We start from the raw sequence: 18,943 nt of genomic DNA on the forward strand, positions 1-18,943 counted from the left end.
GCGGTCTGTATCCTGCCATGTCCCAGTATCTCCCACACTGTTAACAGGGTTAACACAGATGTGTTAACTAAACAAGGAAGGGCTTCTGCCTTTTCAAACTCCTGGAACAAAGTTGCCTGAGCCCACCCCTCGCTTGAAGGGAACCCAGTATCAATTCTGAGGGAGTGTCTTTGGGACGCGGCGATGGCTATGGGCTGGTGGCCAGCCTGCAGGCAGGGTCCCAGATTCAGCTACGGAAGGCAGGCTATGGCTAGGCACCCCTTAGGACTCAGCCTAACGCTGGCTCTGCTGCAGGGTCTGTCCCTGTCATCCCAGCTGCTGAGGAATAAGTATGGAACCTAGGTCATTGACTCCCTGTTTTGGGTCGGGGCACCCCCTAAAGGAGCTCCACGCCTATCAGACAAGGGGTCTCACCCAGTGGCCAGTGGGGCTTGATGAGCTAGCACAGAGGGGCACACAGCAACCACACCTGAGTGCTGGTCACAATTCTCTCTCCACACCACGTGCTGCCCTCACCTCATGCCAGATGAGCCCTTCAGACCTGAAACAGACAGATGTACACTCTGACCCCCCCCCCAAACACATTAGTTCTCACAGTATCTAGCCCACCTGGAAAAATCCTAAATCAGTTAAAGAAGGTTTTATTTTTGCAATATCATTGCATACAAAAGCAATAGAAACTTAAGTCCTAACAAGAAATTTACGACTGAATATTTGAACAGAAAATCTGTACACAGTATCATTTACAGAAATTTTACACAGTAAATTAACTGATTGCAAAAAAAGTTGTTTCTAAATACCTTTGCTGCCTTAACTCTTAGAGTATTCTAGATAAAGAGCCTACCTAGCGCTATTTACAAGTACCAAATTAAGACTGTATAACTTACATAAAACCCATTAATTTAACATGTTTATCTGTTCAGAGCTCTGTATGAGGAAAAAAACTCACTTCGACATATTGGAAAAAGGCCAAAAACTAACTTTCCATAAAGATATTTAGGTGTCTGACACTGAGAATACTTTGTCAGACATCTGTAAAGAAGGCTGACTCTAGATTGGTCCCATGAATTCATGGTTAAATCCAAAATAACCCATCTGACAAGTGGCAACTTTATGCCTCAAATACTTGTGGAAAACCTGTTGAAGGATACTTGTAAGTTTAACTTGGAGGATGGTTAAGAATACGCAATTAAGTTTGTTGCAAAATTGCTTTAAGTCCAATCTTCCTTGGAATTATTGCCATTAACAATTTAAAACATGCAAAATACACTCACTGGTACATAAAATTAATGTTTCTTAAGAAAATAAGGCAGGAATAACATTTCATCATGAGATAACGAGCTATTAACAAAGAAACCATCCAGGTACAAGGGCACAACACATGCTTGGCCTTAGCTGGCCTCCCACCAGGTGTGAGGGCATTTGTTCCTCTGGCCACCGCCAGGTGGCACAGTTAGCTCATGGCTGAGAAGTCTCTCAAGGGTTCAGTTAAACAAGCTTCCAAGTCGAACTCGTCCACCACTTGGCAGTCCACATGTCTGACTTTGGTGGGTGTGCCAGAGTACACATCCTAGAAAACAGAAGCGTGGGTCATATTGACATTCAGACAGACATTAAGCACAGGCCTATTACTCGCCGACTGAGGGGACAGCGCACGCTCCTGTGCCCAGCAGCAGCACGACAGGCCCAAGACAGACTCAGCATCACCAGTGATGATCACATAAAGGCAGAACACAACAGAGAATCCAAAGTAGCTAATTAAAACTCATGGGCCTGGCTGGTGGCTCACTCATGCCTCTAAACTAGCACTCTGGAAAGCCAAGAGGGGGAAATCACTCGAGGTCAGGAGATTGAGACCAGCCTGAACAATAGGAAGATCCCACTGTCTACTAAAACAATAGAAAAAAAATTAGCTGGACAACTAAAAATAGAAAATATTAGCTGGGCGTGATGGCACACACCTGTAGTCCCAGCTACTCAGGAGAGTGAGGCAGGAGGATCACTTAAGCCCAGAGTTAGAGGTTGCTGCGAGATAGGCTGATGCCACGGCACTCTAGCCCAGGCAACAGAGCAAGACTCTGTCTCAAACAATAAAATAAAACAAAACAAAATAAATAAAATAAAACTCATGGATAATGAATAACATCAAACTTTAGCTGGAAGTGTCAAATTCCTACCCAATAAACTACCCCCTGCCCCAGGTTAGAATCAGAAGCTCACTGATCCCTTGACATCTCTGAGCCACAGCTACCTCAACTCTAAAGGGAGCTGCTTTGAGGACCAGGCACAGGACATCACCCACCTGTGACATGTGAAGGAGAATCACACCAAAATGGCCGAGCCACCCACTGGCCGAGGAAGATCTGCCTCAGCTCCAGCATGGCAGATCCAGGGACTGAAGACAGGCCTTTCCCGAGCCCACCTCACCCCTAAAATGGGCCACTTCATACACCCCACACCTTAGTGGCATCATGTGATATACTGCACATGAAGGTGTACACCTCAATTGCAGTTGAGGCGGATGTTGATGATATTGCAAAGAGGAATCAATCAGATGTACCATTCACAAAATACTATATAACGTATAAAGTTTAGATGTCTACACATGTTATAAGCATAGAAAGAATTCTAAAAGGCACAGAAAGAATTTTAAAAGGTCTCTGGCTGATACCACCTGAATCATGATATAACCTTAACATCACGAACAGGACAAACCAATACACACTCCCCATCGTAGCATTCTTGCCCAAAGGATCCAACCTGAACTAATCCCTAAGGATAAAATCCAGCAAATCCAAATGGACACTGCTTTACAAAAACTAAACTGATCCTCTTCAAAGAAATGAGTCAAGATCATGGGGAAAGGCAGGGAGCCTGTTCTAGGTGAAAGGAAAGAGATGGGGTGGTTTAAGGGTGTGATTCTTGATTCAATTCTAGATCAAAAAAGGAAAAAAGTGCTAAAAAGGACATTGGGACAAACAGAAACCTGAAATGTGAACAGCTTATTAGACAGAATTTTGTCAATAACACATCTCCTAATCAGGTGTGACAACTATTTTGTGCTTATGTCCATGAGAAAATCCTTAATCTTAGGAGACAAAATTGGTAATATTTAGTGGCAAAGTTCCACCACCACTTTCAAGTGGTTGAGGTACACACACAAACAGGAGATAGCTACATAGGTGTTTGCTATAGAATGTTTTCCAAAACAGTGTTGAAGAAAAGTGCTCTTCCAAATACCCACTTAGTTCAGCCTTCTCTCCTCCGTTCTACACATCCAGCAATCAACAGCCACCTCTTCCTGGAGGCCCCCAGGATCTCTCACCAGGACCCCACCCTCTAATCCTGCCCCCGACACCCCAGCCTCTTTGTGGCCAGGCTCCCCCACATTCATGCAGTCACCTCCCCTCTCCTCTTCCCCCCAGGATTGCTCATTTACTTCTAACTTCTGACACTGCAGCTGGCATGTCATAATCTGTTTCTTGAACTGGGACAAGAGTTACATTTTTAAAATATTATAAAAGCCATTCTTAATCCAAACTAAGGATACCCACCTGCCAAGATCTTGATAGGTGTTTTAGTCATATCTATGTATAACTATCACAAAACTGAGCTGGCTTAGTTAAATATCCTTTTTACCTATAGTTAAATATTCTTTTCAGATTTCTCTTGACAAATTTCCCATGTCATCAGATAGTCTCTGAAAACATGATCTGAATAGGTGTATTCCTTAAGAAGTGAATATAATTTTGCCACTCCTCTACCGATGGACATTTGTGTTACTCCTAATTTCTCCATCACAAATTACCAGTCATAAATAAAGACTGTGTGGTGTTCAAATGGTCAAGTAGACTGGAAGGACCTTACCAAGCAAGGGTGACAGAGATGGAAGGAAGGCAGGAAAAGGCAACTGTGCACCTTTATGTTATATGTTCAAATACAGTACAGGATCTTATATGTTTTACATGAGTATTTTATAACACATGTTTACATATTCTAGTTTTTGGCCTGTTTTTTTCACTTAATATGCTGGGTGCTTCTATATGCAAATATTACAGTGGTCTCCTTTATAAAAGTAAAGGGATCACTTTGATACAAATTGTGCATGTGCAAAAAGGTCTGGAAGAATGTGTACTCAATCACTACAGAATTAGAACGAGGCAATTTTATATACTGCTCTTCATCTTTGATGCTTTTCCTGATCAGAAACGTGTAATTAAAAAAAATCAGCAAATGCAGGAAAACTCCTAGGCACAAAGCACTCCCTTATTTAATAACAATTAGTACATGATTCCTATTTAGCAATTTACCAGCACAAACTGTATACGGCCTATAATTGAATGCCAGTGACAATGCATATGCAGATGCTGGATTCAAAGGAAAAAGGCCTTTTACTTTCAAATGAAAATGGTGGGTCTGATTAGCTGGACTGAACCAAAAATCTTAAATTAAGATCACTACCTAAGAATTAAATCTTACAATCAAATCTGATACTTCAATAATGGGGAATATGGTAAGGAGTCCCTTTTTCATAAGCATCTGAATCAAACCTCAGTTTATATATAAAGTGGCACATGTTATCAACAATTCACCTGAAACCCCCAAGCTGAGAGACCCATCCAAAGAAAGTACTTACAAAGTCATCTTGAGAGCTTGTCTGGGGCTCAGAGCCACTTTCTGTGGACTCGAGGTCTACAGGGTGTCTGCGAAACGAAATCCAACAGCGTGTTAGCCACTGGCCTAACAAAGTCAGGAGACTTGGTGTATACCTAAGTTCTCAAGTCTGTTCGTTGAAAACAAGCCCCACCCACATCATGCTGCCCTGACAGACACCGACAGTGTCCCTCCTGTTTGCCAGATCCAGCCCTGGCCCAGTCAATCCAGGGAGAAATTGGCAATTACAAGAAGTGAAAAGACTTACCCGCCTCCCCGCACACCAAGACCAGCCCACTCTCTGGCCTCAGGATTACTCGCACCAGGAGCAACCTCAGGAGCAGGGGCACTTGTAACAAGCCCAGTTTTCAAGGGAGGGAATGAACACTGTGACAAACAACACTCTACACTATCACTAATTTTCCCCATTTTCTACTCACAGAGAATTGTACAATGGTTCACTCCGGAAAGAAACCCATGTGACATCTATCAGGCCAAATTTGTAAAGCCATGTGAGAAAGCATTTCAAATATGCCAGTTTCTAATAAACTTCCTAGCACAAAGAAATTCAAATATTTGTTGAATGACTAAATGTGTCTGAGGAAGGGAGAGGCTCAGGACCGGAGGGAGCTGAGAAGAAACAGAAATGCCACCCAGGGGAGGCAAGCACAGGATCTCTCCAGTGCCCCGGGCAGCAGGTATTCCAATCATGCAGCAAAAGTTCAGGCCTGAGATGTTTTCAACTAGGCACGAGTTTAAAAACCACTAAGGAAAAGATAAAAGCCTTCCTTAATTAAAATAAGACCTTTCATTTTCATAGCTCAACATAAATGACTCAAATACTTTTTAGGATGTTTCCATTCTCTAAACAACAAAAACAACCACCGTGTATTCCTAAATTTACTGAGTTCTATCTTTTCTAGCTACAAAAAGTAAATTCAATCACAGAAACAAGCTCCTCCCTCCAGCCCCTCCTACCCAGCTTCACACACTACAGAGAAACCCAGCATGGAGCTGCGGTGGCCACTTGGCTCCCTTACAACTGTCAAGGGGAACTACACCTATGACAACCTGCCTGTAAGTGACACACAGAGAGCTGCTCAGTCACTGTACCAATCAGCAACAGAATAAGAATGCAATAAAAACATACATTTCTTGCAAATCACATCCTTGTTCAGCTGGAGGATCCCAAAAATGCAAAGCCACCTTCCAGAGTTTGATTTGCTGGTCCCACGACCGTCGACTATACTTCTTAAATTTGTTGGGGGTCTTGGGATGGATGCCAGGTTGCCGAAGGTGTCTATAAGAGAGCAACAGCACCCCACACATGCCACCCATACTTGCACATTAGCTTGAAGATTAACCTAACTTTGAAATTAGTGTTATTTTAAAAATTATAGATCAACTGAGATTTTACAAAATGAGAAAGTAATGTATAAAAAAGCACTCTTTCAATCTTACTATTCCTTTGCCATCTATGTTCCAGAAAGGTAAGTTTAACACCAATCCCGCCACAAAGTTTAGGAAAACTCTAAAGGTTTTTTGTATCCTTTTGTGTCTATGTGTTCAAGGGAATAGGACAGACAAGAACATGCTGCTTTAGAATACAGGGCAATGCCAACTTTTTCCAGTTAGATCTTGACAATCTTTAACTTCAACTTCATTTTTTTCCATCATGTATTTTAATAACTACACCTGTAAGTCCTGAAAAATAAAATGTTATCTAACATTCAAAATTATGAAAGTGATTTTATTTTTAACCTTCATGTCCTTGGTTTTTCAGTTGCTAATCCATTCTTTGCAACATAAGCGCCTGTGAGTTCCTACTGAACAGTTTTTCTCAGGTGTAAACTATTCCCAGCATCAGATTTACTACCTAATCTAAGCAACACTAGAAGTGCAACACCCCATGACTTGTTGAGGACATGCCACTAAAGCAACACTACCTTGGGACTTCTTTAATATAGCGATCATAGGCGATTGTGTTCTTCCCATAGTTGATCTGCTTCTGTCTCCTCATCAGGACACTTTCGTCTGTCTCAAAGTCAGCTGGCACTGTAGACATGGACTCCTTTGAATCAGAACTGAAAAATGAAAGATTAACAGAACAAGCCTTGCAATTAAGACCACCACATAAGGTGAGCCGAGAAAATGTTGAAACACAATAATAAAGGAGGACTCATTCTCCAGATTCCAAACCTTGTTAGTAACAGAACAGTTCAGAATCTTTGTACAGATGGGAATCTGGTACACAACAGACACAATATTACAAATCAGTGAAGGTGGTACTGATCAATACATGCTATTAGGATGATTATTTCTCACAAGAACAGTTCTTTTCATTAACAATCTACAGTCTATCAAATTAGAAAAGAAATGTTTACACAGCCTTTACCTTCCCGATGATGATTTTCTCTCTCTTCCAAAATCATTTATGAGGAGTTTTCTTTTATATCTGAGTGCAAAATAAATATTGCTGTTTTTAAAAAGGTATAAGAATATCCCTAATACTCTGAAATAAAATAAAATAAAGAAACAGTAGCACCAAACTGTTCCTAGAAAAAGCATAATTAACTTTTAAAAAATGTCCCGGGGAGGTGGCTGTGAGGGGGATACAGATGAAACAGGATTGACTCTGTGGAAATGATGGCTGGAAACAGGTGTGTTCACTGAGTGGTGGGGGTGGTTGGGTTGTGATACTGTCATCCATGGTTCTATGTCCTTGAAACTGTCATCTATAGTTCTGTGTGTTTTAAGTCCATTAAAATTTGTATTTATAGCATAATAATTATCAGTAGTAAATAAATCAGTAATAGATAAATAAAAAAATAAATAACAAAATTAAAAACAAAGCACCCAGTTCTGACAAAACTCTGCCCTGAACCCTCAGGTACACAATCCTATCCAATACAAGGGTAGACCAAAAGAAATCTTTGACAGGTTCAGTTTAAGTAGTGAGATCCACACAACAAAAATTTACATTCCCAAACTCAGTAGCCTTTAAAAAAAAAAAAAAAAACACTTAAACCTAAGTCTAAAAAAGACTTAAATCTAAGGCATGAAACTATAAGAATTCTAGAAGAAAATGCTGGAAAAACTCTTAAAGACAATCGGCCTAGGCAAAGAATTTATGAGGAAGACCCCAAAGGCCATCACAGCAACAACAAAAATAAATAAATGGGACCTGATCAAATTAAAAAGCTTCTGCATAGCCAAAGAAACTATCACAACAGCAAACAGACAACCTAAAGAATGAGAGAAAAGGCCGGGCGCGGTGGCTCACACCTGTAATCCTAGCACTCTGGGAGGCCGAGGCAGGTGGATCGCTGGAGATCAGGAGTTCGACATCAGCCTGAGCAAGAGCAAGACCCCATCTCTACTAAAAATAGAAAGAAATTATCTGGCAACCAAAAAAATATATATAGAAAAAATTAGCCGGGCATGGTGGCGCATGCCTGTAGTCCTAGCTACTCGGGAGGCTGAGGCAGGAGGATCGCTTGAGCCCAGGAGTTTGAGGTTGCTGTGAGCTAGGCTGATGCCACGGCACTTACTCTAGCCTGGGCAACAGAGCAAGACTCTGTCTCAAAAAAAAAAAAAAAAAAAAAAGAATAGGAGAAAATATTTGCATGTTACACATCTGATAAGGGCTTATAACTAGAATCTATATAGAACTCAGGAAAATCAGCAAGAAAAAAATCAACTCTATCAAAAAGTGGGCAAAGGACATGAACAGAAACTTTTCAAAAGAAGACAGACTAATAGCCAACATGTGAAAAAATGCTCAACATCTCTAATCATCAGGGAAATGCAAAGCAAAACCACAATGAGGTATCACCTAACTCCAGTGAGAATGGCCTTTATCAAAAAGTCCCAAAATAATAAATGTTGGTGTGAATGCAGAGAGATAGGAACACTCATACACTGCTGGTGGGACTGCAAACTAGTACAACCTCTGTGGAAAGTAATACTGAGAACCCTCAAAGAGCTACCAGCAGAACCACCATTTGATCCAGCAATCCCATTACTGGGCATCTACTCAAAGGAACAAAAGACATTCTATAAAAAGACATCTGCACTTGAATGTTTGTTGCAGCACAATTTACAATTGCAAAGAGGTGGAAACAACCCAAGTGCCCATCAATACATGAGTGGATTAATAAAATGTGGTATATGTGTACCATGGAGTTCTACTCAGCCACAAAAAACAATGGTGATCTAGCACCTCTTGTATTATCCTGGATAGAGCTGGAGCCCATTCTACTAAGTGAAGTAACACAAGAATAGAAAACCAAGCACCACGTGTACTCACCATCAAATTGGTATTAACTGATCAACACTGATGTGCACACATAGTAGGAACATTCATCTGGTGTCGGGCAGATGGGAGGGCGGAGGAGGGGAACCTAATGGGTATGGTGTGCACCATCTGGGTGATGGACATGCTTGAAGCTCTGACTCGGGTGGGGCAAAGGCAATATATGTAACCTAAACATATGTAGCCCTGTAATATGCTGAAATTTTAAAAAAATTAAAAAAAAAGTTTTCATTTTTCAAATACCACAATTACAAACAGGATGTGTGTGCCTGCTAGGCACTTTGTGCCTTTTCCAGTCCTGGTAACTGAACACCACCCCAACATGCCTCACTCCTCGTGAATTTCATGAGGCATCAGCTTTCTGTGGCAGTAACTACCAAAACCCAGCTTTGCAAAAAAAAGGATGATGTCACTCAAAGGATCCTAATGAAATCTAACATTAAAACCACAACCCACCTCAAGCTAGAGGTTCATTTGGGTGTCTGAAAGATGCCACATATCACTGTGCCTCCCTCCAAATCTAAAATCTGCCCCGCAGTGTGCTATGGTATCCAATGCAGTTTGGACACCAGGAGGTAAGGAAATAATTTATATCCTGTGTATCTAGCACAGCACTGGTTATATTTAATAGATCATCTTTGTAAGAATTGAGAAATTAGTCCCACAAATCATTTTCTGTAGGGCTTCATTCTCTCCAGTACCCCACATGAGAAAGACTGGCTTCAGGTATGATGACAACTCATTTTCAAATTCTTACATTGCCAGTTTGTACTCTGTTACTTTCCTTAAAGTATATAATAAGCTGACTTCTCATACTCCCCTTGCCCTCCCCTTGTGGAAGCTGGCCTGCCTTTTAAAGGTTCACCATGGGGAAAGGGGGTCAAACTACCCAGGTTGTACTAAAAGCAGCAGCCTTCCATCAGAAAGAGCATAATGAGGCCAGGCACAGTGGCTCACACCTATAATCCTAGCACTCTGGGAGGCCAAGGCAGGAGGATCGCTTGAGGTCAGGAGTTCCAGACCAGCGTGAACAAGACCTTGTCTGTACCAAAAATAGGCCAGGCACGGTGGCTCATGCCTGTAATCCTAGCACTCTGGGAGGCTGAGGCAGGAGATCGCTTTAGGTCAGGAGTTCGAGACCAGCCTGAGCAAGAGACCCCCCCCATCTCTACTAAAAATAGAAACAAAATAAATAATTTGTTTATAAGAAAAATTATATTAAAAAACTTTATAAAATATAAAAAATATATAAAAATATAAATAAATAAATACCTTGTCTCTACCAAAAACAAAAAATTAGCCAGGTGTGGTGGTGTGTGCCTGCAGTCCCAGCTACTCAGGAGGCTGAGGCAGATCACTTGAGCCCAGGAGTTGGAGGTTGCAGTAAACTACCATGACGCCACTGCACTCTATCCTAGGGTGAAGGAGCAAGACTCTGTCTCAAAAAAAAAACAAAACACCAAAAAAAATGGCATAATCAATGGAGTGGTCCAAAACAACACTCTGGACAAGAGTAGGCCTGTTTTCCAAAACAGGACAATTTTCAGATACAGGCCCATAAGATAACTAAGGAACAAAGAGGGGTCTACCCACAGGAGGGTCCAGACAGGTGGGGTCATCCTACATAAGGGCTGCAGATAGACCCTGGCTAGTGATAACCTGGGGGAGCAACTAGGACCACAGGTTGGCAAGAACTATTCTAATACTCATGAACAGAACACAGAAACTATACAGATCAAGTCAAATGTTGTAATTTTATGGTTGAGAAAATCAAGACTTATTTTTTTTTTATCTACATAAAGACTCATTTATTACTAGTGTTAAAAATCCATTATAAAATAACATTAAATTTAAATCACAATGATAAAGTTTTATCTAAGAACATCTAAACAAATCAATATTTTAAATGGCTACATATGATTCAGTTCTGGCAATTATAAGCCCGATAATTTAACTTTCTAAATATTTATAGATACTAAGAAGAAAGTCATTACAGCTGCAGATTTCTTGGGAAAAAGTTCAGATATCTTGAAAGTATAAAGGAAAGTTAGGCAAGTCATTTATTATAGCAAAAATTTTTTTTTTTTTTTTAAACAACAGTTTCATATTTTTTTCCCCCACCCCCCCTTCCCGAGTCAGCACCTTCAAATGTTACCACTCCCCAAACGGTGCGCAATGCACTCATTGTGTAGGCATACCCCCATCCCCTCCCCCACCCCCCACCTCAGTCTGATATCCAATTGGTGTCGTTCCCAGATTTGTATTTAGGTGATGATCAGGGAAACCAATTTTCTGGTGAGAAAATCAAGACTTATGTAAATAAATTTCATTCAAAACACTGGTACCCACATCTGTCAACTCTCAGTTCATTCTTTCTATCCAACCATACTACTCAGCCACACATTTTGATACCTAAAAGAAATTAAGAATGACCCCTGAATGCTCAATAACAAATTGCCATGTGTTCTTGTGCCTTTTCAGAGGCGGCAGCTATAAATACCATCACCAGCTGCTGAGACGAGGACAGGAAGGTAAGTCCTGCTCCCCTGGCTGACATTTTCTCACCAGAATTAAAAACTAACGAAGATCCTGTTTGATCTATCAGCCACTTCTCAGGTAGAAATCTCTTTGTAAAATACTTCAATTATAAACCACAGTTTAATTCAAAGTTCATTCAGCTAGTTTGAGTTAGATGGCCTATATCAAAGGAGAAAACAGCTCGAAAATTTTGATAATGTAATCAAGGGAGATTAGGAGATATTAAGGATGCATTATCCAAATGATAAGGAGTTAAGGGAGAGGAAGAGGCTTAGTTTGTGACAACTTGGGCATACAAAACAATTTGTGTACAACTGCAGGCCCTGAGTTAGGGACCCCTCCCTGGACACTGGCATTTCTGAGCTTTGTTACCTGAGCCAGGTGTCAGTCAAGAGCACATTCCCTCACCTAGAGGGCACATTACATCTACTGTGCTGGGCAGTATGAGCATAGCATGTGACAGGTGGCAACATAACTGTAACTACAGTCCAGCAACATCACGGTATACCTACTTCCACTCTCAGAAGGATCACCACCAAGAGGATGGTGGTGTAGAGAGGGAATAGACTTTAGGCTTTAGGGAGTAGACTCACCTGGAGGGCTTTGTGCAGGGTGGCCAGGCCCCACCCCACTACCACGTTTCCATCAGCAGGGCTAGGGAGAGGCCTGAGAATCTGAATTTCTAAGAAGTTCCCAGGAGATGCTGATGGCTGTTGGTCTGGGACCCAGACTTTTGAGAAGCAATGCTCTAAGACACACACCAAATTTAATGTACAATTGAAAACACCACAGATAACACCTTCAAAATGGTCCAAAATGTATACCTTGCCATTTCTTTGTTAACTGTGGTCCTCATTTCATCTTCCTCAACTGCACTTGCCCAGTCTGAACATCTAGAACGGAGCTTAGGGCCTTCGGGAGTGGTAAAGCTGTAATAAAATGAAAATGCACATTTGAACCATGACACATACTTTCAGTGTCCTTTCCAATTGTATGTCAGGAAATATTCAGCAAAAAAAAAAAATATTCAAAGGCTGTTTGGCAGAATGCCAAGGGAACAGGCTTCAGAGTTGAATCATATTTGAAAGAGAACCTCTGCTCCATAATTTACTAGTTCACTGAGTTTGAGCAATTCACTTAAAGCCTTTCTGGGCTTCATTCATTAAACTTCTGCCTACCTACCATGTGCCAGCATTGGCTAAATCATGGGGACACAGTCCACTGAAAGTAAAGACAGACAAAGTCAACAAAGCACTGTTAGCACTGACAAGAGCACCTAATACAACTTACTTGCAAAATGAGGAGCTTTTTTTCAGGAGTTTTTAAACAATTTCAGATAATACACAATAAATACTAACCACAGTGACCACCACACAGTGGGAAACTAATATATATAATATATACTGCCTAATATATATTTACCTTGTGGATGTACACAATTAATGATTCAGGATATATTACCCCAAAATTAAACCGTGTATGGGAGGGTAATAAGTATATATTTCAGAGTCCTGGATACATTAAGAGTTAGTCTACTGGTTAAACCTAATCCAGGAGCTCAGTCCTATCTCAAGCTTAAGGAAATCTTTAATCAAGATCAGGAAATTTGGAAGGAAAAAAAAAGTGACAATTTGAAAGCTTAAGGCTCAATGCCAAAAATTCTGGCAGTTGGAATTGCTGATGTGCCTATTATTTATATATTAGATGTGAACTTACATTTTAATTTTTCCACCGCATCCTCTATTGGCCACCACTGATATATCAAAACAAGGCACTAAATTCAACCACACCAAATAAGCAACCTCATATATTTTAGTAGTGAACAAAATGGTGTGCTTTGAAAATGCAATTGCAGTAACAAAGGAATAATTCCTTTATGTAATTATCATTTCTTCATACCACCCAATGAAACTTAAATTGGATTTCTAAAGTAAATTTCCAGATTCTAAAATTGGCTGGAAAGGTCTGATATCAAATTAAGTAATTAACTGAAAGTTAAATTGACTCGGTAATCGTGTTGCAGATAAAAAACCAAACGGAGGCTTGTCCAGGATTAAAGACTAACATCCCTCACTAGTGTATCAAGAGGTGCAGATCTGAGGCTCCAGCAGGAATCTGAACTATAGGAATACTTTCTTTTTTTTTTGGAGACAAGGTCTCACTTTGTTGCCCAGGCTGGAGTGCAGTGGCATCATCATAGCTCACTGCAGCCTCAAACTCCTGGGCTCAAGCAATCTTCCTGCCTCACTCTCCCAAGTACTTGCTGAGACTAAATGACCAAGCCACCACATCCAGCTAATTTTTCATAGAGAAAGGGTCTCACTATGTTGCCCAGGCTGATTTCGAACTCCTGACCTCAAGCAATCCTCCCACCTTGGCCTTCCAAAGTGCTGGGATTACGGACACGAGGCACCATGCCTGACCAGAAATATTTAAAGGGTACATACAAATAACCTTACCCTACATCGCATATTTTGATACCTTTCATGGAACTAAAGTCCATTTGTTAGATTAGGCAGGTTATACTCACAATCTACCCTATCTTGAGACAACAAAGCCCATTTATACACCGAGCTAAGCTACTTCCAAAGCGACCACTTCTTGCCCTACTCCATCAATGACCAGCACCATCCCCCACGGAGATGCAGCTGGCTCTATTTGTCGGGTACCTCCACACATTCTCCACACAGAGCAAACAGCAAGTACCAAGGCCCTAGAACAGAAGTATTCCTGCCATGTTGGAGAAATGAGGAGGCTAGAGGAGTACTGGTCCAGATACCAAGGACTTCTAGAGTATTATAAGGATTTCACATCTTACCTTCAGCTAAATAAGGCCACTGGAGGGCTCAGAGCTCGATCTCGATATGGTTTGATTGTCCTTCCTATGTAGCCCTGGGGCTGTGCTAGGACCTCTCCTATACCTGCCCCTAGTCCTAACTCTTTAAGTATCATCTGTATGTGCTGACAACTCAGAGTGCTTGGCATGGCCTCCCGGTCCAGACTCCTAGATCCCATTATCTTCTTGACATCTTCCCTTGCTGTCTAAGAAGTTTCCCTCCCTATGCAGGTCCACTCCCACCTCTTTATCCTGGAAATGGCCCCACAATCAACACAGGTGTTCTGGCCTAATGTCTTGAATCGTCTTTGACTCCTCTTTCCTCCTGCTCCCACCCCCTCAGCAAGTCCTACAGGTCCTACCTTCAGAAGTCTATTCTGAACTATGCACTTCCTACCACTTTCACTGCTCCATTTTGGCCAAGTCACCATACCCTTTCATTTGAGCTCAACAGCAGCCCTTAGTCTCTGGTCAGTTCACAAACATATCCACCCAAGGGCCTTGGCACAAAGCTCCTCACAGGGACCCGCATAAAGATCACTTCCCGTTTCATCCCAGTTGTGAGCCAAAGGTCTCCCAAGAGAGGCCTTCCCTGACCATGGCCCTGAACAGCCCCCTCACCACCACCACAGGCACCCCTTACTTTCTTCAGACACCTCTCCCTCTGAATTACCTGTTTGACAGGCCGTCCCACCTACTTCAGGCTATAAGCACAAGAACAAAGACCTTGTTCAGCTCACATCTTGACCTTCCAGAACACTGCCTAACCTACAAAATGCTCAAGCAAATACTACAAAAGCCTTAGGAAAAGCCTCAGGTAGAGCCTCGGTAGCATCGAAACGGAAAAAGGGATCTGGAACTTAAATCCTTGAATTGCATCCCGGCTTTCACTTAACATCCTTTTCCACCCTGTAACTTCTCCAATTTAACTTTTAAGAGTAAAATAAAAACGCCTCGCTATCTCACAACGTTTTAAAAGTTCGTGATAGTCCCTATCACTCTCCCCGCAGCACAGCAAGGGCTCAAACTGGTTGAAGTTCGCTTTGCTGACACCTATCAATGGGAAGATGCTTCCCGGGCGTCCAGTACCTCACAGTACAGCCGTGGTGGCCCAGCCGGAAGGCACCCGAAGGCTGTGCTCGCCTCCTAATTGCCAGTTCACTCAGGTCAGTTAAAGCAGGGGGCTAGGAGATCGAGCAGAGACAAAAATTAAGGGGACCCAGACCGCACCTATCTGATCTGTCCCAGTATCTTTTGAAATCAGGAGCAGAGAAGACCCCAAAGCAGCCTCTGCAAGGGCCCCACCGCGCCCCTCCAGACCCCCAAGCACCCACGGCCTGGGGCCCACCTCTCGGGTCTGCGGTCGGCGCCCCGGCGCTCGCCATGCTCTGCGTCCTCGGGCTTCCTGCGCCTCCAGTCGGCTCTGCGCTTCCGTCCGAGGCTCCATCTCGCAGGGGACGGCGGGCTGGGGGCAGAGACGCGGTCGGCGGGTCTCGCATGGACAAGGACCCCCCAGTCCCACACGCGGCCCTACCCCGGCCCGAAGACCCCTCGCCCCACACGCAGCCCTACCAGGCCCCAGCCCCGCCTGACGCGCGCGCCCGTGGCCAGGCTGGGGACGCCCACGGCCGCGCGGCCCGGCCTCACCTGGTGTCCCTGTCGCAGCGGCTCCCGCACCTGGGGGGACTTCGCGGCCGACAAGCCATGGCGGCGTGGGAACGCGGTGCGGACGCGAAGAACTGCAGCTGAGACTGCGACCCAGTAGGTCACCTCCCCGCACGGGCGCCAACAAGCTCCGTACGCCCCGCCCCCAACCGCTTTTATAGGCCGCTGGCCCCGCCCCCTCGGCGCTCCCGCGCGCGCCCGGGCGGGCAAGACCATCCGGCCCGTGCGCGGGGGGGGAGGCCCCTCAGCTGCGCGCGCCTTGCAGGCCGACTGCAACGGGCCTGAGGCCTGAGGACAGCGGCGGGCAGCGCGGCCTCCCGGCTAGACGCTCCGTCTGGCTGACTGAGGAGAGACCCGAGGGAAAGGTTGGCCCCCGCACTGAGGCGGCCAGCGGGCCCCTAGTGCGCTGATAGGTCGCGCCTTCGCGGACCAGGGAGGGGTCTCGGCGGGAGATAGGGACGTGCGCGACGCGGGCGCGGGAGAAGGGGGAAAGCGCCGCGTTTCTGATTGGTCCCAATCTAGGTTCGGGCGCGTCACCTATTGTGACGTGTCTCTGCGCTGGCGGGAACCGGAATTCCGAAGGTGCGGGCTTCGGAGCCGCAGTTGGCCTCACCCGAACTACCGGGCCGCGGCAGGCCCCAGGGGTGCGTGGTGTAAAAAGCCAATCAAAGTCTCAGGGCCACCCCCCAGCTCCTGTGCAAAAGAGAAGGCAAAGGCCTCGGGCACCTGTAAGGAACTGGCCTCACAGAGCGTTTAGGAAGGAAATTCCTTGCTGGCCTCTCATAAGCACCTAAAACTGAAGCCTGTTGAGTCCACATTAATAACGAATTACCAGTTTATCTTACAGGTAACAGAACTGGAGAACAAGATGGAATCAGACATTCTTCCACCTACCCAAGGACATCTACATAATTAATGCTTCCTTTACTCCTTTTTTCCTTCCTAGCATTCTCCTTTTATATATAATGCAGATTTCCTGGGCCTCATGAGAATGTCACCACTTTGCCACAGCAGAGCCCCCACCCCCGCCTTTTCCTCCTCTCTGTATGCCTTCAAAATGCTAAAGGTTCCAACTTTCCCTCCAGAAAAAACAGCCATAACTTGTCTGTGGTTCGTGTTTTTCCTGGGCACATCTTCAACTTTGGCTTAATAAACCTCCATTGATTGAGATTTTTGCCCCAGTCACTCATTTCCGTTGACAGTGGTCTATTGTTTCAGGCCATTAAAAGTCTTGGCGTAATCTTTTAGACTTTGATAATTGACTGCATCTTCTTGGTTGCACTGCCCTGGCGGTTGGCCACACACCGGCCACTGCCTGAACTGCTTGTCTCCACCCTTGCTGCTGCCTGTCCCCCTTCCCCGTCTATGACGTCCTCCGGAGTCCCCAACATCCTCTTATGTCCTGGTGCCTGGCACTCACGGGCTCTCAATGTACTTGTGGATTTAAGAAGTCAGTCTCACCCTCTTCCCCGGGGCCAATTGGCCCTGCCTGGGGTACATGGTGCCTGCAGACTGCCCCACCCAGTCCAATCCTGCTTGCCCGCAGTCAGAGCTGCAGCTCCAAGGTTCCAGGTGAAAGAGTGGGCAGTGGAGACAGGCCGAGGCTGAGCCCCCAAGGGAAGGCTTGGGATCCCCCTTACCTCCCACACCCCTGGGAAGGCTGAGCTTTTGCACGTCCTACGCTCAGGACAGTGCCTTGATGTTCCCCCTGCCCCCTCCCTTTTGAACTCAGGAAGGTCATCCCCAAACTAGGACAGCCACATCCTGTCCCCCCAGACCCCAGGCATCCCCATCATGGCCCTCAGCACAGAACTAAAGGGTCCTCGAGTGCCTGTAAACCCTAGGGTCTGATACACAGCCTTTCAGTCAGTGTTTACCAGTCTACATTGTTTATAGTTGAAGCACTGCTGGCCTGTGTATGCAAAAGAAAAAAGGTGAAGACAAAGCCCTACATTGGAAAGAATCAGAAGATATTTTTTTTGAAACGGGATTTTAAAAAATAATCAGAAGACCCTCAAAGCACAGAAAACATGAGTCCATTTGTCCTATTTTTTTCAAAGAGGTTACATGAACTACTTCTCGAAGAAATGTTCTGTGGGTCAAGTGAAAGGACGGCCTTGTAATCCTAGCACTCTGGGAGGCTGAGGTGAGAGGATCGCTTGGTTTTAACACCAGATAAAGCAGGTCAGGAGTTCGAGACCAGCCTGAGCAAGAGTGAGACCCTGTCTCTACTAAAAATAGAAAAAAAATTAGCTAGGCAACTAAAAATAGAAAAAAAAACAATTAGCCAGGGGTGGTGGTGGTGCATGCCTGTAGTCCCAGCTACTTGTACTTGGGAGGCTGAAGCAGGAGGATTGCTTGAGCTCAGGAGTTTGAGGTTGCTGTGAGCTAGGCTGATGCCATGGCACTCTAGCCCAGGCAACAGCAAGACTCTTGTCTCAAAAAAAAAAAAATTATTTTCTCAGTAAAGGCTAAGATCATTCATATGAGCTCTCTTGCTAACAGGCACCCCACAGAGTTCTGTTTTCACAACATCTGAAAAGAGCTGAGCAAACAGAAAGGAAATGTAAATTCTTTTACGTTCACCAGACCTATTGCTTTACTGTCTTGAAGGGTTCCTGAGCTCCAATAAGGGTGGGAGCTTCAGGCCTCAGTTCCTGCCCAAAAAACAAATCTTAAGGGCAAGATCACTGAAGAGATCTTTGACATCCCACAACTGCTTCTATTATCAGCCCACCACTAAGAAAAAAGAAGCGGATACAGCAGTACCCAGCTAATTGGGATACAGACATAAATCATCTTCGCCCACTTTACAACCCCTAAATAAAAAGCCTGCGTAACCGGTCTTCTACACCTGACACACTCTCCCTCTTTCACTTCCATGTTCGCCCTTTTTCCACTTGGAAAAAGTAAAATAAACTTTTTTTTTCTGTCCT

The 18,943-nt window shown here is 44.1% G+C and overlaps 1 protein-coding gene across 5 annotated transcripts; it reads right to left on the reverse strand.

The window, feature by feature from the left end:
- Positions 1–677: 677 nt before the first annotated feature.
- Positions 678–16,135, reverse strand: SLBP (stem-loop histone mRNA binding protein). Of its 5 annotated transcripts, none has more exons than XM_069495897.1 (8): positions 16,020–16,135; positions 15,691–15,807; positions 12,331–12,435; positions 7,049–7,108; positions 6,600–6,737; positions 5,804–5,953; positions 4,637–4,703; positions 678–1,570 (listed from the first exon to the last, which is right to left on the reverse strand). In XM_069495897.1, exons 1-8 carry the CDS (start codon positions 16,046–16,048, stop codon positions 1,454–1,456), a joined length of 783 nt encoding a protein of 260 aa, XP_069351998.1. In that variant the 5' UTR covers positions 16,049–16,135; the 3' UTR covers positions 678–1,453. The 5 variants fall into 5 exon arrangements, with proteins under 5 accessions (XP_069351998.1, XP_069351996.1, XP_069352001.1 ...); XM_069495895.1 differs by having other exon boundaries at positions 15,990–16,135; XM_069495900.1 differs by lacking the exon at positions 15,691–15,807 and having other exon boundaries at positions 15,990–16,135.
- Positions 16,136–18,943: the final 2,808 nt, after the last annotated feature.

Source organism: Eulemur rufifrons, chromosome 20 (assembly GCF_041146395.1).
Source record: "Eulemur rufifrons isolate Redbay chromosome 20, OSU_ERuf_1, whole genome shotgun sequence".
Classification (NCBI taxonomy): Eukaryota; Metazoa; Chordata; class Mammalia; order Primates; family Lemuridae; genus Eulemur; species Eulemur rufifrons.